The following is a 22,778-nucleotide window of genomic DNA, read 5'->3' as shown; positions in this document are numbered from 1 at the left end:
AAGTGGAGTACGGGTTAAAATGTATAGATGGGATCTTATTGGCTTCGAAAATTAATTTGCCTAAACGACTCAAGTCTTTGATATATTTTTTCACTTAATAATTATATTAATTTGTGAGCATTGAAGTTTTTTGCCAATAGAATTTTTGTTAATGAGGCGCCTTAAATTATTATACATATTACATATTCATATATAATGGTATTCATCTTCTATCTCAGTCGTTGACTTACAAATCAAACAATATCTCATATTTCGATCAGTATTGGTAACACGACCAAAACATATTCTGTATTTCATAGTCAGATACTATGTTTAAAAAATGAAGACTTTTTCTAATAAATCTCTAATACTGTTGGGCTTGATAAAAAAAAATTAAATCCATATGTTCACTAACTGAGGTCATTACTGACTGTATGTGCACTCTGTGACATTCATGACATTTGCCTACTTGGCCAGGTAGATAGGTCTTGCCCCTGAATAGTTGTCACCATTGCTATCGCTATAACTCATTTTGCTTACCTGGCCAGGTAGGTAAATATGTTTCGTGTGTAGATGATGATTGAATTGTTCTCATCTGCAGCAAACAGGTACAGTTTATCTATTGATAAAAACCTATTTCAGAATTTAAATATTTTAAGTATAATTGTATATCTTCTATTGAAATATACATGTAAGATAAAATTTGATTGTTATCCTTAAACTTGAATTTTTATCCATTTGTGAGATAGACATTATAATACATACTGATAATTTTTGAAAGTATATGGCATTGTATATTTATTATTCACTTGATTTATAGTTGTGTTTTGCACCAACTTTTTGAAGTTCCTTTGAAATCCACATTGTTCCTCTTCAAAATCAGGTGTGATATTATGTAATTGAAATGTAATTGGAAATGGAAAGTATTTGTACATCACAGGCATTTTGTAATGAATAACATTACCATTACATTTCATAAATCTGCCTTAAATTACACATTACATTCAATTACTTAGAAAATGTATATTACATTACATTTTAGATTACTGTGTGGTTTATTATGTTTAACGTCCTATTAACAGCCAGGATCATTTAAGGACGTGCCAGGTTTGGAGGTGGAGGAAAGCCGGAGTACCCAGAGAAAAACCACTGACCTACGGTCAGTACCTGCCAACTGCCTCACGTAGGTTTCGAACTCGCAACCTATAGGTGGTGGGCTAGTGATAAAGTGTCTGGACACCTTAACCACTCGGCCCATGCCTGGCGTAAATGTATTTTACCTGTGTGAAGATGACATTTCGATGAAGACTATTTTATAGAATACCTTTTGTAATAAGTTGAAATCAATTTCAAATTCAAAAAAGAAAAAAATACATGGTTCCCATGGTACCATCTGGTGGTACCTTCAATGATACACTGATGCGTTATCTGACGCTCCACACGCTTTTGTCGTCTTCTCCTGTAGAATGCGAAAAATGTATAACTGCTTAATCTCGGGTTTGTTCCGAGATCAAGTTTTAAATCTCATTTATCACCATTTTGTTGGTTATTTCATCTTTGTCTCACAACACATGAAAATAAGCATTAGGGTCCTTATCTTCACATTGATGACCGATGAAATCTAAGATAGAATGTTACTTGCCATCCAAGCACATAATTCAGGATAGGATGACACTGATAGGCGTTTAAGCAAGATACATTAAATAAAAACATATTACAAGATTTACCTATAAATATGGACGAATGTGTACTGTGTTACTTTTGCTGGTGGTGCTACTGCTGTTAGTGCTGGAAGTAAAGGTGCTGCTGGTGCAGATAGAGCTACTGCTGCTGATTATGATTGTCGCAGTAGTGGGGGCATTCCATGCCAACGTTGTACTGGTATTGCTACTTTCAGTTGTTTGACCATCGCATATTAAGATACTAAAAAAATTCATAACATAGTTTTTCAGAGATGTAATAATAAGTTTTTATATTATAATCTCTTAAATGTGGTAGTTGTTCTTTCGAGCCTATCAAGTAGTTTGAATTGTTCTGGCAATCTATCCACTTTAATAGACTGCAAGGGGCTAGGGTTCATCATCTTCATCTGATGAGGTCACAGACTTTCTCTTGTTTCGCCACACTCCCCTTTCTGGTTACAGACTGGTCAGTAGAATACTGAAATACACGAAATGAAATCATTGATAATATTATGTTGCAAATATCAAATGTTTAGGAAACCAGAAATATGTTATGGCAATTTGTAGTCCCATTCTACAGTACAGTTTAGAAACCCACAAATGCCATTAAAACTCATTACAAAACTTTAACTTACATTGCCGCAGCAGACAGACGGATGGACGGACGGACGGAAGGAATCACAATAAAGCAGGATGGTCCTAATAAGTCGTACTGAGACATACAATGATTAAAATATGATATGCCAGTTTCTTCGAAGGGGGACAATTGAATACACAGATTTGCCAAGTAATCTTTGGCAAGTTATTTTATGTTATGCTCATCAGGCCTAAATGGACCATAACGCTATCATCAGCTAATACACAGCTTACCCATAACCTGGCTCTTGTAAACCTGGATATTTCCCATCCCTTGGAGAAGCCAGTTCGGGATGAACAGCTTTAAAATAGAAAGCCTCCAATTTTGGTTGCATTTTGTTTTTCCACAATTCAACATTTGGTATAATTCTTTCCACATACAACTGATAAGGATTTGTGGTTCGCCCTACAAAACCTAACCAGGATAGACCAGAGATATGAAGTTGACCTTGGCACTGATAATAATATAGATGCTTTTGTTTCAGTCTAAGTTTACTACATTTTGTAGACGAAAGTTGTTCATGAATTTGCTGGCTTCTGTAAGGTTTATCGGCTTATTGTGCGAAAGGTTCTAACAATCCTGTTTCCCTACCCTGTATAGTAACTAGTCCATCTGGAGATGCAGCAAGATACGTATGACGCTTGTCGATGAGAAATCCAGATCTTTCAACTGTTACGTTTACGCCTTCCTCTGCCGTTTTGAGGGTGTGCTCCTGAATTGTGATACGTTCATCATGTATGCCTTTCAGAATGTTAATGTTTCTAGTAAAATTTGAATACATTAGATTTTTCACCAGTGGTTTTACGGGTAATTTTGGGTTTCTTCAAATAAAACTTTTCCAAAATTGGATGCAGTAATCCGTTTCCATCGCTCTGTCCTCTAAACTAGAGAGATAGATTGTCTTGTCCGAGTCTCTAATGCAACAATTTCCTCCTCTGACAGGTTTATGTGTTTCTGATAGTAATCAGACTTACATTTTTGCTAGTTTTAGTAAGGTAACTTTCCACATCAACAGCCTCTGGCCCATATTCCCTTCTTGCCTTTTTGTTTGTACTTTGGGTGTTGGTTAGTGTTGGGAATTGGTTTATATTTCATAATCGATCATTGGTTTCAGTAAAGCGATCAATCATTGATTAATAATCGATCATATGTTGGTAACAGTTTTACACGAATTCATGGTGTATATTTAGTATATTTGACACTTTTTGTATGTAATGTGTAGCTATTAGGTACATGCATTAGCTCATTAGCTATATTGTTTATCACCAGTAATTGAATTGCATTCTGAATGGATTGTGTTTTGATGCAGTTAATAAAATGTTTGCAATTGTAATTGTATATTACAGTTATTTATTACTACTTCATTAATTATACGCTTCTTTATTGTGCTTTTGGTATGTTTTTTATATATATATTGTGATATTTTTTTCTTGAAAATGTTTTACGTCGTTTAGATCTTTCCTCGACTATTATACACGTTTTATTTATTAATGTCGCAAACATAATTTGGTATGCAGTATATACATGTTTAATTGATATTGTACATGTCTTGTTTTGGGTCTGAAGTATTGAATATAAAATCACAGTTCTAATGAGAACGAATCAATGACATATTATACATTAGGCCTCGTTTATATTAGCAAATCAAGTAGACCTTCATTAGGCCCTATTCGTTCTTAGCTAATGATACGTTGCCAAGCTTAATGTCTAGCGTAAACTCACCAATATATTTGTAGGACCTCCTGCACTTCAAACATATTGCGAATTCATGATTCAAGTTATCTTTTGTCGCTGGTAGGTTTACATCTATCTTAGGAAAGCCAAAATGTTTCCAAACATACGACCTTGCTTGCTTCGGGGGATACAGTGGGACAGCGACATTTTTCGCCATCTTGTGTCATTTGAGAATTAAAGTATTAGAGTTATCCCCCTTTACACATAAAAACCTTATTTTTAAAGTTATAAGCGACGGCGTAATGGCGAAGCGGCCCATGGCGAAGTGAAAGTTAACTTTTTTTTGTGTTTCAATCGGCATCTGAAGTAGGGAGTATTTCATTAAAATAAGGTTAGATTGTCTCAGTTTCGTATGTCAGGTGATATGTTTTTAGATTTTAATCTTGTTCTCAAAAACCGCAGTTTTTCTCTTGAAAATCGATCATGCTATTTGTGATCGATCAGTTGATTGAAAACAACAAACGATCAATCGTCGACGAAATCGATTAATCGGCACACCACTAGTGTTGGTGTCAAGTTTTCTCTTCCAGTGCCTGCACTTTTGTTGTTGTTTGCTAGCACATGCGTTATTGGTAATGCGCGCCTGATGACGTTGAGCATAACTTTACAAAGTGAAACACTGGGGGAGTGCCAGTACTCTTTTCCCACACATGGGGTGCCCACTGTGCACCTAAGTTCTGCCTAACTGCGGCACCATAACACCGTGCATGCTATGGCTCTCTATTGTAAAGGTTTACCACCTTACCGCCATCAAATTTACTGCGGATGTGCATCCAAGCCTCCCCAAGATTTGTAGTAACATTTCCGAGGAAACGGTCACTCTTAGATGCAAACCGATTCAAGATATATATATTATATCAGATAAAAGTTGCCTTTCCCAATCGTGATACTGAAGTGTTGTTCCTGTCAGAAAAATATTGAAAATGTGTAATATGTGTCCAAAGCAAAAACATTACATCATTATTTTGTTAATAGACCAAGATTAACCAAGCAAATAAAGTAACAATCTAATTAGAATCTAGATGGTCATTCTCACTACGTTACATGAACATCTAACAACATCCCATAAAGGGTCACGTTCTGATGACCTTTGAGACCTTTGACCTTGTGTATTTCACTTTCAGGGCGAATTGTCCATTTGTCGATGTCACCGAAGCAACCTTTTCGTCAATGCATGCATCTGAAGCAAACCATCCAAAAAAATCCAAAAGGTCACCCCGAAGATTCCGATTTCCACAGGGTTGGACAGTTTGATTTTATATGTCCGGGGTTTTTGCATTCCCTGCATACTTTTTCTTTTTCACAGTCTCTAGCAAAATGTCCAGTTTCAAGGGGGACATTCTTTACCCGGACCGTCGTCGTGTCCTCATCCTCAGAAAATATATTTGTAGTTGTCGCATATATCTTTACAGACTGAGTGATATTCCTCTAGTAATCATGGCGGTTCGCGACTCCTGGCTATCTAAATAAATCCTCCACATGCCCCGAACGCGCTGTAGGCCTGATAGTCTTTCAATAGGGATTACCGTTCGTGTGCCAAATAGATAATTCTCTAAAATAAATACTGGCTTCACTGTAGCCGCGACAGGGGTAGCCACACGCTCGTATGAAATAGCGCCTTTTTCTCTATTCGATCCCGCACCTGGTTGAGAATCCATCTCTTCGATTTGTCTTCTTTCGTGAATTTCCTCTTTGGATAATGGTTCAAGGGCAGATAACAAATTTCTTACCATTCCTGGATTCCTGTTGGTAGGGCGTAAGAATTGTACCTGCTGCCCCCATTGCATGATCGTAAGAGGCGACTAAATTTGGGATCTTATCTTTTCTCTGTTTCCTTAACAACTTTCCTCTTCCTAATGTCTCCCTTGACAATACCTCACTTTTGGCCTTTAGTCGAGCGTTCGCCCCTGTGAGGGAGGCTTTGGCTTCTGTCCCCTAGCCGAGACATACCAGAGTCTTTAAAAATGGTAGTTGCTGCTCCTGCTTAGCGCTCAGCATATTTGGAGTGGGACGACTGGTTCGCCCGTTGTCAGTATAATGTGAGGGGTGGGTGGGTGCTGCTGGGTGTCTTCGGCAGTATGCTTCAGTGAGGTAGCACTATAAATCGGCAAAAGTTCCGGCCTATCACAGGGAGACTTAACACGAACATACCGCAGCCTCTCAAAACACACATACACACTCATCACACGCATGCATGGCGCACGCACAGGAGACCGTCCTTAAATGACCTTTGCTGTTAATAGGACGTTAAACAAAATAAACCAAACCAAACCAAATGCCCATGGTACTCAGCATTTCATTAAGATGGAAAGACGACCCGTTCCCTGTCACCATTCTCCCCCACACTGCCCTAATGCTAATGCCATAGTGGTTGTTATTTTTGCATGGACTTGATTTTCTTGCTATTCTCTATATGAAACGGCCTATTACACCCATTACACTTTGTCATTATTGTGGATGCTAGGCCTAGTTGCGTTATTTCTCACACAAGTTTGATGGGTGATTCTCCCTTGTTTGCCAACTCTATAGCAGGATCACATTGACAGGTGTGTAAAGTTATAATAGAAACATGGTGTTGAAATATGTCCAGATTGAAAATTTGATTGACTGATTTGGCTATGGCTATTCTGCAGATCTTATACTGCAACCTTTGCCCAGAATGCATGAAACTATGTGATAGTTTGGATGGGCTCGCAATCTAATTAAAATCTAGATGGTCATTCTCAATACGTTACATGAACATCTAACAACATCCCACAAGGGGTCACGTCGGGGTGACCTTTGAGATGTGTGTATTTCGCTTTCAGGGCGAAATGCCAATTTGTCGATGTCATCGAAGCAAACCATTTCGTCACAGAATGCATCTGAAGCAAACTATTTCGGTACAGTATGCATATATTGCTTTGTGGGACAAAATGACTTGAAACAAATTGAAATGTTATACAAGCTATGCATTCTAGTCATGCTAATTCGGACATATAAAATTCACTTCCAAGATTCTGGAAGTAGTCATTTGATTCGCTAATCCAAAAGGTCATCAGAACGTGACCCCTTATGGGATGTTGTTAAATGTTCATGTAACGTATTGAGAATGACCATCTAGATTTTAATTAGATTGGATGGGCTCGATGTATCACAGTTTGATTTCTTGTCGGCCGTTTTTCCTTTCGATCATACAAACCTATACACTGGTTTTCCCTTGCAATAATTTCTTCCCTTTCTCTTAAGCCTATGGCGGCCACCATGCAGCCATGCCAAAGGAATGACATTTTTCCCCTCACACCATACTGCAATTTTCAGCGTTATGCCTACGTCGTTGCCTTGTTTTCAGTAGAATTCTTGGAGTTATATAGAACAAATGGACATGTCATCCCACGTGCTTCCGTAATATCTCCAGTCAAAATAAACTTTTTCTAAACAATTAATATTATTTTTATTGAATTGTTATGAGTGATTTAGGAAAATAAGAATTATTTTTTTAACTGTCAAAGGCAAATACTCGTTTTAAAAACCATATTTACAGCGTTATTTCGTCAAACTTATTAAGAAAAAAAACGGATATTTTGGACTGTTAGCATCTGGCAGTTAGCAAAGGTTGTCCTCGGAAAATGTATAAATCTTGGAGCTTCAAATGCCCGATCGACGAAAATGTTACATATGTAAACTATACCTGTATCGAGCCTAATACTTACGTTGATAAATGGTGGGTATTTTCTATCGCAGACTGAATGCTGTTTCGGTCTGCCAACTTCACCAAACCGGAAGTGACTATACGGAAAATAATCCTTTGTTAAGATTGTGGTCGTCCAACTGAAAATCCAACATGGCTGCCCGCAAGAAATTCTGAGTGGCCTCAACACAAAAACGATTATTTCCCTGGTCAATACATTAAGACTCATTGCAGGCATATGAGTACCTTCTTTGTGTTCTATGTGAACGCAATCACAATTGAAATACAACGAAATCTTCTTCTTTTTTTAATTTTTGGGATTGATTTTTTTTTAAACGTACTATGAATTTCTTTTGTAAATCATCTTTCAATGTAATTTTTTTATCATTATTTATAATAACTTGGTTTGGTTTGGTTTATTTTGTTTAACGTCCTATTAACAGCTAAGGTCATTTAAGGACGGCCTCCCGTGCGTGCGACATGAATGCGTGTGGTGAGTGCGTATGTGTGTTTTGGGCGGCTGCGGTATGTTCATGTTAAGTCTCCTTGTCATAGGCCGGAACTTTTGCCGATTTATAGTGCTACCTCACTGAAGCTTACTGCCGAAGACACCCAGCAGCACACCCCACCCGGTCACATTATACTGACAACGGGCGAACCAGTCGTCCCACTCCTTGTATGCTGAGCGCTAAGCAGGAGCAGCAACTACCATTTTTAGAGACTCTGGTATGTCTCGGCCAGGGGACAGAACCCAAAGCCTTCCTCACAGCAGCGAACGCTCAACTAAAGGCCAAAAGTAAGGCATTGTCAAGGGAGACATTAGGAAGAATAAAGTTGTTCAGAAAGAAGAGAAAAGATAAGATCCCAAATTTAGTCGCCTCTTACGATATCATGCAATGGGGACAGCAGGTACAATTCTTACGCCCTACCTGCAGGGCAGTTTATAATAACATATTTCAGTTGTGTTCATTTTATTCTTTGCAGGACCGTTTTTGATCAGCAAGCATACTCTTCGCCATTCCATGAGTTTTTCATCGTTGAAGCAGGATATTTCGCAACGGCTGTAAAATTATGATAAAGGGTGGTCATGAACCTTAAATTAGTGCATTATGTCAAGATACACCACAAAGTCCCTTCAGCAAGTCACAGGTGTAATGCACGGACCTAAACGTAGTGAGAATGACCATCTAGATTTTAATTAGATTGTATAAAATGTCTAACCTATCTCGACTGTGACCCCTCGTACGACAACATATCTTTGATATCAAAGATAATAGGTTAAATATTAGTTCAGTATAAACACTGTTATGTAGCATTGTTTAAAAAATCATAAGAGATTAGACTATTGTATTAGCTCCTTTTTCTTTGATTTATAGTCTGTCAGGTTCCAAGTGTCTTAAACTTTGTGTGAAGAATTAGCGTGGTGGATTTGCTATATTTGTCATTGCAAAGCCACCGAGTTTTCCAAGTTTAGAAAGACAGCAGGCCAGTAAAAATACACTGATATTTGTGGGGGATGATTTTAAGTTAGTAAAATGTCGAAACTAGAAAATTAATATTATGAGCTAAAGTGTTGCATGCGTTCTTTTCATCAATATCAATGCATTTTTAATGCGTATCCCCACATCGTTTCATCTGAAGTACATATTGTTTGGAGAATCATAAATTATGAGTATTGGAAGAGGAGTGTTTGTGGAATGTATATTGCACAGGATAACCATAAGTTAATAAATTCACTTGGTTTGAATATTAATTATACTTGAAACATTTACCATACAGTACTGGTATGAACCAACAATACTGTATGTGCATTTTTAGTGGTAAGTGCCTAGCTTTTACTCATTTTAAGTGCACTGATCAATAAGAAATTGAAATATTAATTCATATTCGATACATATATCACACACTGATTTACGATTGAAATTTCCTTAGGATTCGTGTTGTCTTAACCAAGAAGTCGGGGAAAATTTAGCATTTTTGGTGTAGCAGAGAAATTGCAAAGACAGAGATCGACGATTCTTTAATTTTAGGTGCAATTTGTAGTAAACTTTGCACATAACATGACCAACAAGTTTCCTTAGGGAAATCAAAGCTGAATAATGCACACATTCTGTACAGAATGGTATGATTAAAAGAGTAATCTGACATATTATTTCAGTGGTTGAGTGCATTGTGCGTAATATGTGAAAACCTTTATAAATTATAAAAATATACAAAAATATTGTAACTCAGATTACTGCTTAGATTGAACAGATTTTATTGCCATAAAGCAAATGGATTAGGCACAGAACGCCATTTTAAATTTATGCTTTTGGTGTCTTGCAAAATAAAACTTAACAGTAAATGGTTAATTTTTTTGTATTTGCACATGTCGTATATCACTGTTTGGTGTTCAGTTTGAATAATCAAAAACAAGTCTTGATATGATTTAAATCGTTAAATGTTTTATAATTTTTATAGATGCACGCTTAAGGTGGACTCCAGCAGCAGAAAAATATTGCTGTTAGCAAAACATTAGGAAATGGAGTATTCAAGTGTTGTACGAAAAAATGAATGGAAAAAAATTCAGATGATATGAACATTTTCAAATATCAGTTTACCGCAGAAATATGTAGATTATAATTAAAAAGTTTAAAAGAAAAGTATGAACGGGCCTAAAATAAAAACAAATCATGGGAGTCACCATCAAACTGTCGATAAGTGATCTCATACCCCCAGTATTGAAGGTTAAGAGGCATCCTGTTTTTTCTGCTGGTTTCTCATTTTATGACGTTGACTTTAGTTTAAATAGATGTCAGGACCATACTTATCATGTTGTTTTGTTTTGCTTTTTTAAGAAAAAAGTTCAGTGAATGTTATGAAAAAATTACTATGGGGAAGATCTAAGGTCATTTAAGGACGGTCTCCCGTGCGTGCGATATGCATTCGTGTGTTGAGTGCGTATGCGTGTTTTGGGAGGCTGTGGTATGTTTGTGTTAAGCCTCTTTGTGATAGGCCGGAACTTTTGTTGAAGAGGCTGACGAGGGACGACATAAGGAGAAACTGGAAAAATTAAGTCTTTGGCTAATGTTTTGAAAAGTTTTGCCAAGAAGTAATTGATTGGACAGCAAAGTGAATCATTTCTTTATTTTTCCTCTTACAAATAGTAAAGATGCAATTATTTTTCTTTCAGTTCTTATGGTACTTGAGAACAGAGAGTCACCAAACATTTGCAGTTTGGTGTTTTCAGAGAACGTATTGCTTATTGTCTGATAAAACTTTATTAACTTTTATCTAGGAATCTAGTCCGTCATTTTAGCTTAATAGTATGTGTGTCAGAGAGGGTGGGTGATGGACAAACTGTATCGGAGAAGTTTGATATTGTTTTTTTATTTTTAGGAGTTACAAAGTACGTGTACTTTTATGTTCAGGCACGTGAAGGGTAGAGGGTGATCAAAAAGTAGCAGTGCCATTTTTGGTAATGCTTGGAGAACAGCACCTTTTTGGTCCTTAGATCAGATGTCTATTAAGATCAGTGTGCGAATCCTGCAGTAGTAATAGTATCTTTAGACATGATATATCATGGTTATTCATTATAGAATGACTAATCACATTTCAACAAATGCACGACATGACACAAATTACCAACGCCACTTTGTTAACAATTACAAATATCACACATAGTCCAATTTTACATTATCGAATTAATTTGATTTAATCTCAGTATTGTGCTTACAGTTTCCATTATCACAGCCCACTGTAATAAAAATACGTCAAGCAACGAATAATGATCCTGTACGGGAGAGACAAATTTCCAAATATCCAGACATACAAATGCCATTGTCAAACAGTTTAATTTCAAATGCGGACATACTTTGTAAGGTAACGTATGGTGCGTAGAGCAACCAGTGAGCGTGGATACCCAAGTATAAATGTTATCTTTGTTTGGGCAAATAACATAAAAATTAACAGAAATTTATTGCCGAAGAGAAATCGAGGAACATATTCAGAACTGGCAGCGAAATTGAATGACAGGCGATGAACGGTGTTATGCTTCACACAAATATGACATAAACTTATCAACCATATCGCCAACGGTTACAATACTGGGATGGACGTTGACATTTTCAATACATGTTGTCAAATCCCATTCGTTCAGATATATTATCTTGTTATGGAATTCCATAAATTCCTCATAGAATAATTGCTCGTGGATTTTTCTAATAAAATCCAACGGTATAAGAAAACCTACATATGTTACAGAGTGTGGCCCTTTGACAAACACTCTTGCGCCCGGGATTCGTTTAAACAGTCTACCAATCGCAAATTTGACGTCCCGGATATGTTCGCGAAATTCAGATGGTGTAATTCTAGCGAAATGAAGTATATTATGTAAAACAACTGTCACTTTTTTCATGTTAGGAATACGATCTATGTACCATGCTACAGACTTGATCATTTCCCTTGGAGAATCCTCTCCTGAATAAAAAGGCTGCTCGTGAACAGCCCACACAAGCGTAAAATTTAAATCCTCCCGTACAACTCTCCTCAAACTGAACCAGCGTCTACCTTTTTGTCCTTTTTCATTCTCCGGTATCACCATATCAGCCTTTTGTTGTATGTGATCAAACCATGAGCGGATGTTTGAATCGCCAATCAAGAACAGGTATTGATTACGTAAGCAGTTCTCATATGAAATCTTGGAAGGTATGAACGTGTTTTTACATCCTCGCTGGTGCCATTTGCCTTTGTAATAAAATCCAACTGGAGATTCCTCGTGCCATGTCTCATTGATTGGTCTCGTGTAACATGGTAGATCGGGAGAGGGAACATAATTTGTACCTAAATAAGATGAAGGAATATATATTTAATCCGTGCAATGTGAACTTAATCATTTCTGGAAACCTATCTGCCTTTTTTATAAGAAACAAGACATCGCTATAGCGAAATATTTGTCTTCTCAGCGTGACAACAAATAACCACCAAATAAATAGTAAACCGAAATGACCTATTTAGTAAACCGGAAACAGTACTATACCTAAATAATCCGGTGTATATGGGAAGGTTGTCTTTTTTCATAGATTGAGTGACACAATGAGTTGAACAAAAAAGAAAATATCAACACGTTTTTAAATTAACAAAAATGACATCTTGCTTGGGAGATTTAACTTCATAGTTTATATACTCAGTAGGGCGTGGTTGACAAATAATATGGTTTCATGATTTGATGGTACACTTGTCAGTTCCTCCAGGGACAAACTAATAGGTACTTTTACTGGCATCTCATTACCACTAGTACCCTGTATTTATCAGCTAAGATAAATTATTTCAATATAGAAATAGATTTGTCCTTTAACAAGATATTCTATCTTTACCTACCTCCTGTTATCGTTATTGTCGGGCTTTTCTGTAACAGCATATGCTTGTGGACCCTGTTAAAAGAGATTTCATTGTATACATTATAAACTGTGATGAGTACATTAGGTTGCGAGCTCCTCAAAAACGGAGACAAAATCCACTTTCGATTTACCCCTTGGTAGGACCAGAACAATATGTAATACATGACAAAATATTAGCTTGCTGCGTTAAGACTCGCATAACACGTCTAAGTTTTACTTGAAATGTAGGTATGGACATTTTACACAAGAGTACTAAACAATATCAATAATTGTGTCTGGAAACCAGGTACACAGTTCTATCTACTAAATAATGGGTAAGTTTGAATGCTCCCCGTATGCTTCAGTGAGGTAGCACTCTAAATCCGCAAAAGATCCGGCCTATCACAAGGAGATTTAACAGGAACATACCGCAGCCTCCCAAAACACACATACGCACTCGGTACACGCATACATGTCGCACGCACGGGAGGCCGTTCTTAAATGACCTTAGCTGTTAATAGGACGTTAAACAAAATAAACCAAACCAACTTCCTTAGCAACACGTAAGTGTTGGTAAACTCCAGTTAATTGTAAGAGAACAACGTTGGGTCGAGACTCGTCTCGGGGGGTTTCCCGTTCTTAAATAATCTGCCAAATTTCCTTCAGGGACCAGGCACGATCAGCAGGGTCCACTATCTCCGAATATTCCATCTATTGTCTGTTTGGCAGCGTAAACGAATTTTACACCTTCCATCCATGACGAATTAATGGAAGTTTATCCACAACATGACGATGATGAGACAATATCTTGCCTTCAGATTCTAGCCCTTCCTTCCATGTTTGCGCGTTACCCCTTCCAACAAAAGAGGGCTAATTTCACGGATAACTCAAGCGAAAGCGTAAGTCAACAGTCAGAAATTGCGTATTGTCTGTGTTAACTCAATCTACCCTAAGAATGGTAAGGAAAAAAACAACAAGATTTGCAAACTTAAGTACCGATACACATATTTAGGGGAAAGGAAAAATAAGAGTTATACAATTTAGGGTATACCCGGAACAGTTATCAAATGTCCATTGAAAATTTTAACTCAAATCCTATCTCGAATTTTACTTATTACAACTATATATTTACCTCGCAATAGTTCTCTCGGTTTCACTTAAATGGTTGGTATAAGCGCCTTTAGTAAACTTCCAGTCCTGGCATTTCAGTTTCGGATTTCTTGGTGTTCCGCAAAACCAGTGAAGACCATAGTTTTCTTCTGTAAAATTACACATGTCGGACAGTCCAAACACATTTGGTTTCACACTGCACAGTGTCCGTTCTGTTATGTTGTTGTTCTTAAATCCGCCGACCATATCATGCATTAAGCCATGTTTTTCTATGTATTTTATAACACTTGCAATTTGCTCTTTAGTTGCGGCTATCGACGTTTTTATGACAGATTTACCTGTCCATAAAGCCCTCACGTGACCGATGTATGATCCATTTCCGTGATCGATGACGTAACCATTTACTCTGGTTTTCTGTGATGTGCCCGTTAACCAAATACGGAGAATATCACCTCCTTGTGTGAGCCGTTTTCCATATCCGTCAAACAGTATAATATGTACCTTTATATCATCTCCAAGCGAATAAACCGACTTGTTTAAACCTAGAGATTGTGTGGAAGAAGTATTACTTGCAATTCTCTTTAAATCCGTAACACTTTTGATGGACAGGTATGATTTATAAGTTGATAGAAACGCTTTTGATACGGATGCAGCATAATCCGACTCAGGAATGTTCTGGAATATAGTTGTGGCAATGTTTTGACGAAGCACTTCTGTATATGTAGCTGCTTTTCGTTTGTGTAAGGTAAAGTTCGGCCAACCAACGTGTCGGAATGATGGGTTCTGGTCATATCTAAAATAGGAAGGTAATGTAATTATAATGAGGAGATATAACAGGGATTTTTCCATAGCAATAAATTAATGTGCCATGTATATCATTTGGAAAATATACATGTAAGTTTGCCGTCACTCTTTAGAAGTTTCAAGACTTACACAACGTCCACGTAACGTAAACACACGTTATATTTATGTACTTTTGCACTGGATATATTCAAAACATATAAATATATTAATTGTGATTGGCAAGTACAAGAATATATTTTTATATAAAATGTTTCAGGAAATAGCATACAAGTATTATGAAAGTACTCATTATATTAAAGGGCTAATGACAGTGACAATGTAGCTCTAGATTCTCGAAAGAGGAACACTACGGTATTTGATTAATCATATGTAAGGAAAGGTCCCGATACTCCTAAGATCTTCTGCATCAGCAATTGTTTGAGCTCAATGCCTGTGCCCTCAGCATCATACTTGTTGAAATACGTTATTAAGACATCGGAAAATTTGCATGAAATTGATGAAAATAATGACTAATATCTGCAGTGCTTGATTTTTGCCTAAAACTTTGACATTTTCCCAAGGTGTTTGTTGTTCTGGATGGTGCAGAGATAGTGTTATTTTTTTACCATATTTTAAGCACACAAGGCTCAGGAGCTCTGCAGACCACTCGTACGATGTTTGAACAAAAATGAATTACTCAACCATATCTATACTTATTCAGGACACTGTGGTTCTCTTACATTATCCGGGAAGTATGCTGGAAGGTAGATATATTCCACAACTTTATCTATTTTACAGCAACTTATATTAATCACACTTGTTGTCACGGACTGAAGCGCGTGATGGGTCTTACTGTGCGATAAAACCGGAGTACCCGGGGAAAACCCACGTGGTCGGGCAGGTGACCCCATACCTTTTCACGTCCGATCGGGGAGTCGAACCCCAGGCGCCTAGGTGAAAGGCAAATGTGTTAGCACCGTGCCACCCGACAACCCGAAATACCTACTATGCTCAATGAAGTAAGTGATCACCTAATTACCTTTTGGATATAGGAGTTATACGTCGTTCTCATTCACCTTGGGTCTCTTCAGTTGTGTTGGTACGGAATAAGGACGGACAATTGCGAAAGTGTATCGAATACCGTCAGTTGAATCTTATGACTGTAAAGGATTCTTATGCTCTTCCTAGGGAGGTGAGATTTTAGACTCTTTATCAGGATGTGATTATTTTTCTACACTGGATATGAAGAGTGGTTTCCATCATGTCGAACTGCACGAGGATTATAAGTCGAGAAATGCTTTCACTGTCGGACCGTTAGGATTCTACGAGTTTAATAGGATGCCATTCGGATTAGTGAATGCACCGGCGACTTATCAAAGATTGATGGAAGAATGCCTTGGAAAGCTCCATACTACCATTTGTTTTGTCTATATAGATGAAGTTGTATTATTTTCCGAGTCATTCAGTGAGCACATAGAGAGGTTAAAGTTGGTATTTGAGAAGATCAGACACCATGGATTGAAGCTAGCTCCACAGAAATGTTGTTATTTCAAGAAGAACGTTTCTTGATCCCGATAAGGTGCAAAATATGATTGACTGGTCGAAGCCCTCTGGTCCACAGGATTTGAGACGTTTCTTGGGATTCTGTGGATACTGCCGTAAATTTGTGGAAGGTTTTTCTGCTATTGTGAAGCCACTGAACGAGCTATTACGACCTACAAGGAAGAAAGGCCATTCAACCAGAACAAGACTGCATCACCTGTATGGAAATGGGAGAAATAACAGGAGACAGCGTCCCAGACCATAACGAGTGTCCTATCATCACCGCCTGTTCTGCGATATCCAGTAATGACATCCCTTTTGAGGTTCACGCAGATGCAAGTTGGCATGGTATAGATGCAATCCTTTACCAGCAACAGGATGGAAGACCGTGTGTCGTTGCTTATCGCCTACCATCTGACAGAGTGAAATAAAGGGAAATACTTCCGATAGATCAGAATGAAACCTACAGAGACTTATATATCGGACATATTGTCTCGACCTATATAGTATAGATTAATATTCAGATCTCTAGTTGCAGGAAAGAAAGCAATGTTGAATTTGATGTTTGGTGAAAGTATAAACAGTATAGCATAGAAAAGATTCTGATTAAAACATTATGCACGTGTTAGATGAAATTCAATGCCAATCCCGGGGTCAACAATATATAGTCTGTAGCGGTGACTGACAAATCAGGACTCGTCTGTAGTTTTAAATTTGTAGTTAAAGTGGCTTCCACTCTTCGACAGAACGCCCACAATGGGGCAAGTTCCCTATGACCACGTCAAAGGAACGTGCTGATTGGTATATCAATCAAATCCCAGGCGATTCAACTCAAAACGAAGCCGCTCTGTTTCTGCCGTCATATATTTCATGGTGTCACATAGATGAAAGGCGAGTGTTTTAACATGGCGCCATCCGACCACATCACACTGAACTGTAACTAGGCAGCGCGACTTACACTTACGAGTAATGAAGCAATCTGTACTACTCTCCTTAAAATTTGAACATTAGTTACTGAGCAGCAGGTACCAGGGACAGAACATTCATGTTGGCGAATGTTCTACCTTTAGGCCAAAAAAGCGAGGAATTGCCGAATTGGGCGTTAGAAAAGTAAAGTAATTAAGAGAGATATTTCCGTTTATCCGCATAACTCGACCTTCTGCAATTGGGGGTAACAATCTAATTAAAATCTAGATGGCCATTCTCACTACGTTACATATTCATGTAACGTAGTGAGAATGACCATCCAGATTTTAATTAGATTGTGGGGGTAACGGACGCCCTCGTGCCACTAATTAAGTATTTTTAACGATATTGGTTTTCAAATGGAGAATACCAAGCGTAGCTACTATACATGACTGTATGCCAAAGCATCCACATTTCCTCGAAAAGAATGAGTAAAGAAAACAAGAGTCCCAAGGGCCTTCAACCTACTTATATCATATTTGCAATTTTGCTTTAAATAAAGAAGATGGTAAACAAGAACTTTGAACAATAGGTAAAACATTGACACATTAAGATATTGAAATGATCTAACAATCTGCTTGTTTAATAAGCAATCTTGTATATGTATTTTGTGTATTTTGAAATTTAAAGCCAGGTCGGCGATGCCTCATTTATAAATTACAGCAAAGTTTCTATTCTGTAACCCTGTCCCTCTGTCCCGCGGATTCACACAGCCTCATTTATAGAGAATATGATAAAATGTGTATACAATCCAGCCAAGGGCTTAGACGGAATAGGATTTTAAAGAAAAAGGATGCATTTTGTTTTCCTTCTGGGCCCCGTCCCTCTGTCCCAAGGGGTCAAACATGCCTCATTAAATAAAAAATAAAATTGCCCTACCCCGTGATGTTTCACACAATAATTGGTAGTAATGCGCTTTCGGGTTAAGGAGGGATAGCAATTTGAAAGTAAAAAAAATTCACGGCGTACAAAGCACGATGGCTATAGGGTTCTGGCACGTCCCTAAATGACCCTGGCTGTTAATAGGACGTTAAACAAAACAAACTAAATATAGGGTTAAATGACCTAAAACTATGACTACCCTCCCCAGTGACGTTTCACACCTAAGATTTTTTCCACCCAGAGGTTAAGAAGGAGTAGGATTTAAGCAATTTCCCCTTTTTGTGGCCCCGCTTCACTGACCCAAGACAGAGAGCATCTATATATTGTTTGTCTTGATACGCCACTGTCTGTGCTGAATATATATGCATTGCTGTGCTCCCGTTATAATTTAATGCAGTGCTGTGTTGAACAAATCATAGTTTCGAGACATTGAAATTAGTGATAAAATACCTTATCAAAATACTTACTTGTAAACGACACAATACCATGATGTGACAACAACTGAAATAACGACTATATTCAGTCCAAAGAATACAGCTGTCGGCTTCATCTTCACGCGATTGATCTTCTGTTTTACTGAATTCAATCGAAAATAGCCAAAACAGGTGTTGATTTAGCATCCAAATAATTAGTGAATACCAAAATCTTGATCAAGTAATGACATTATATCATCCGGGTTGTTTATAACAATGTCGAGCGCTTGCGTAAGTGGCTGACACGTTTCACATCTATTATGTATGTGCTGCACGTGTACCATGTCGAAAGGTATCGATCGGTTATAAAACTCTGGCAGACATTTCCACGTGTTATACAAAACGAAATCTATTATTTAAAATAAAATGTATACGACTTAATACATGTACATCTTCACACCCTTTAATATTAGTCGATATGTAAAATATTCCGTATTGGACTATCGGCCCCATCCACATGACGGAAGCTTCACCGGATGTAACAAAATGTAGGTCGATCGTAAAGTGTAGTTGTACATGTGAAAAAACTGTTTAAAACTATAGTTAAAGTCATTTGCCTCTCTTCTATATTCTGCAATATATACATGTACATTGATTAACTTTCATAATATGCATATTATTCAGACAAACCAAATATTGTCTACGTGTGTACGTGCCGGTTTGTAATCGGGTGCATTCTAATAAAAAATCGTCCGACCAATTATATCCGGAATTCGACCGGTCATTTTTCGATCAACTTCTCCAAACCGAACCCTCTGTAAACCGAACAAATAGTCATGTCCCATGCATGTTCGGTTTATAGAGGTTCCACTGTATTAAACTTCACACGATTATCACTTGGTTGCTAGGGGTGGGATTAATAGAATCTTCCATCCCCTTGAGGATGGGACAGGGGAATCTCAACCTGAGGGGAAGATTCTTTAGTTGCCAAAATACAAGGCTTGTCGAATGTTTGGCAGCTAACGTTTCTTTCCCCGAGGGTTGCGATTCCCCTGTCTCACTTTCATTTAAGCATTGATGTCAATTTTTTTTTCAGTTTCATCGGAGTATGAAAACAAATTTGTTTGCAAACTGTATGAATCCGCGTGATTCGTACAAAAGTTTGCAAACAATTTTTTTTTACCCCGATGAAAGTAAAAAAAATTGACATCAACGCTTATAATTAATTTTTGAAAATGATTTTCTAATTTAAAACATGTTTTATGAACAATTTTACTGGTTTTAAATAGGATTCTTTTTCTCAAATCAATACGCAACATCAATTGACATTTTTCGCGCCATTCTCGGAATTTTTCTTTCATAGAAGAATGAAAAGAATTTTTCGACCAATCACATTTGAGTATTTACCATGAAAACAAAGAAAAATTACCATAATATCCTAATCTTCCCATACCCTTGATAGTTAACCTGAAACAGATACAAGTTACATGTAGCTTTACATTATATATAGTTTATGTATATTTTACTGGTGCAACAATGTAATGTGAGAACTACGAGGAATGTTGAAGGGGATGTCCCAAAAAACGAATAAATCAGGAATTAAGAAAAAAGTCAACAAATTGAATAATTAATGAAACGAATTGTCGGATATCTCCATAGGGTAATGCGGAAAGCCAAGCATTTAACCTTCGTTCATACCTCGAGGGTAGCGGGTTTGTAGGTTGGTAATCCAGTAGCCCGAGTTTCTTCTGGCCCTGACACCATGTAAATCAAACTCCTTGCTACAGGGAAGTCTGGTTTGTTTTCCGTCATCATCCGGAGAAACGATGGTTGTTGATTCTGATGTTTAGCTTTGTGCTGGTTTCCCAAAATACTGCATTCTGAAAAAAAAAAATCAGGAAAGGAGATATATAACATTGGCTGATGTGCATGTCAGTGTTTGTTAAATGTGATAAATTTTGTTGTTTATTCAATCTAATTGAAATCTAGATCCTCATTCATTCTCACTCCGTTACATGAACGTTCATGTAACCTGCTTGACCATGTGCTTCGATCGAGAATGATGACTTATATAACAGTCTTGTCAAACAAACTTTACTAGCGGATAATCCTACATTTGTAAATGCATGTAGATACAGTCATATCTATATTGTTTTGGGTTTTTTTGTTGTTGTTTTTTCAATCAAGTATCGTTTATTTATTTGGTAAATTGAGGCATAATGTTTCGTTAACAACACAAGATGCTTTTATTAGAAAGAAAAAGAACAAAATTTATTTTCAATACATAAATAAAACTAATTATACATATTGTTTTAAAATCAAAATATATACACAAAAGAAAACAAAGTATAAGGTCCTAACGAGATTTGAACTCGGATCGCATGATTCGGAGTCCTGAGTGCTAACCATTACACCATAGGACCGATGAACACAATGGAAAGACACGGATTATTAATCTCGACCGCCCGTAACTGAGAACGTAGATTACAGATTGTATTTCCATAGGAGTTACTTCCCTTACAACGACTTGCTAATCTGTATAGTTGCATACAGTCAAACCTGTCTATAAAGGACACCAGAGGGACAGATCAAAAGTGTCCTTTATAGACAGGTGTCCTTTATACAAAGGTTAACTATATAGTAAATTTAAAGGAGTGGGTCTGATGAATCTGTTTTCTATAGGCAAGTGTCCTTTATATAGAGGTGTCCTTTATAACAGGTTTGACTGTAATTATTTACCGTGTTTTATGGGTTAAAAGTTAAGTATTTCTTTTGAACTTTGTCCGTAATTGGATCTTCCTGTGATTTCCCTGATCCTTTGGGCGTCATTGTGAAAGAACAAGACACAGGGTGTCAAGGTAGCCCCTGTGGAACAAGTCACACACGTTTGCCTAAGCGATAAGTCCAGGGATAACTCACAGTTCTACCAACTGAACCGAAGAAGAATGTTCCGTCAGCTATGTACAACCTGCATCAACCGACCAATTTTTTTTTCAATTAATAACTTTCATTTAATTCGGTGTTCAAATTTTTGGATGCCATTTCGTCATTTTCCATAAAGCTGTAACCTTTCAGCTTATTTTGTTTTTAGGGATTTAACGTCCTCGTAGCAGTCAGGGTCATATAAGGACGGATGTCAAGGTCATATTAACAGTCAGGGTCATATAAGGATGGGTGTCAAGGTCACATCAACAGTCAGGGTCAGATAAGGATGGGTGTCAAGGTCACATCAACAGTCCGGGTCAGATAAGTATGGATGTCAAGGTCACATCAACAGTCATGGTCATATAAGGATGGGTGTCAAGGTCACATCAACAGTCAGGTTCATATAAGGATGGGTGTCAAGGTCACATCAACAGTCAGGGTCATATAAGGATGGGTGTCAAAGTCACATCAACAGTCAGGGTCATATAAGGATGGGTGTCAATGTCACATCAACAGTCAGGGTCATAAAAGGATGGGTGTCAAGGTCACATCAACAGTCAGGGTCATATAAGGATGGGTGTCAAGGTCACATCAACAGTCAGGGTCATATAAGGATGGGTGTCAAGGTCACATCAACAGTCAGGGTCATATAAGGATGGGTGTCAAGGTCACATCAACAGTCAGGGTCATATAAGGATGGGTGTCAAGGTCACATCAACAGTCAGGGTCATATAAGGATGGGTGCCAAGGTCACATCAACAGTCAGGGTCATATAAGGATGGGTGTCAAGGTCACATCAACAGTCAGGGTCATATAAGGATGGGTGTCAAAGTCACATCAACAGTCAGTGTCATATAAGGATGGGTGACGCCAATATAGAAAAACATTGTACAAAAAGATAGGGCAGTGACCAAAGAAAGAAACTACCGCTTCATAACTAGTTAAAAAATCGCCCAGGATATCACTTTCGAAAGCAGTAGCAAAAAACCTGCGAATATAAATTTCGCAAAATTCACGCACGTTTAAGGAAAAGGCAATATAAAACTTTTTCTCTTTTTTTTACGATCTTGTGTAAATCTTCGAATTAAAAAATATGTG

The 22,778-nt window shown here is 37.5% G+C and overlaps 1 protein-coding gene and 1 non-coding gene across 3 annotated transcripts; both read right to left on the bottom strand.

The window, feature by feature from the left end:
* Window positions 1-1,941: 1,941 nt before the first annotated feature.
* LOC117329830 (NXPE family member 2-like) lies at window positions 1,942-19,131 on the bottom strand. Of its 2 annotated transcripts, none has more exons than XM_033888006.1 (4): window positions 18,810-19,131; window positions 14,192-14,962; window positions 13,061-13,113; window positions 1,942-2,139 (listed from the first exon to the last, which is right to left on the bottom strand). In XM_033888006.1, exons 1-4 carry the CDS (start codon window positions 18,890-18,892, stop codon window positions 2,129-2,131), a joined length of 918 nt encoding a protein of 305 aa, XP_033743897.1. In that variant the 5' UTR covers window positions 18,893-19,131; the 3' UTR covers window positions 1,942-2,128. The 2 variants fall into 2 exon arrangements, with proteins under 2 accessions (XP_033743897.1, XP_033743896.1); XM_033888005.1 differs by lacking the exon at window positions 1,942-2,139 and adding an exon at window positions 11,369-12,523 and having other exon boundaries at window positions 18,810-19,130.
* Window positions 19,132-21,106: 1,975 nt separating this feature from the next.
* On the bottom strand, window positions 21,107-21,178 carry Trnar-ccg. Its single transcript has one exon. It is a non-coding gene; the product is annotated as a tRNA-Arg (tRNA).
* Window positions 21,179-22,778: the final 1,600 nt, after the last annotated feature.

This window comes from Pecten maximus, chromosome 6 (assembly GCF_902652985.1).
Source record: "Pecten maximus chromosome 6, xPecMax1.1, whole genome shotgun sequence".
NCBI classification, from domain to species: domain Eukaryota; kingdom Metazoa; phylum Mollusca; class Bivalvia; order Pectinida; family Pectinidae; genus Pecten; species Pecten maximus.
The sequence above is the reverse complement of the archived record's forward strand: the minus strand, read 5'-3'. Positions and strand labels throughout refer to the sequence as shown.

Bases quoted from the DNA above. Each gene is read 5' to 3' on its own strand.
- LOC117329830 (XM_033888005.1), bottom strand. From the start codon at position 18,892: ATGAAGCCGACAGCTGTATTCTTTGGACTGAATATAGTCGTTATTTCA. The intron at 14,963-18,809 runs GTAAGTATTTTG...TTCCTATTTTAG, and splicing joins TGGTATTGTGTCGTTTACAA to ATATGACCAGAACCCATCAT. The intron at 13,114-14,191 runs GTAAATATATAG...CTCTTTTAACAG, and splicing joins ACCGAGAGAACTATTGCGAG to GGTCCACAAGCATATGCTGT.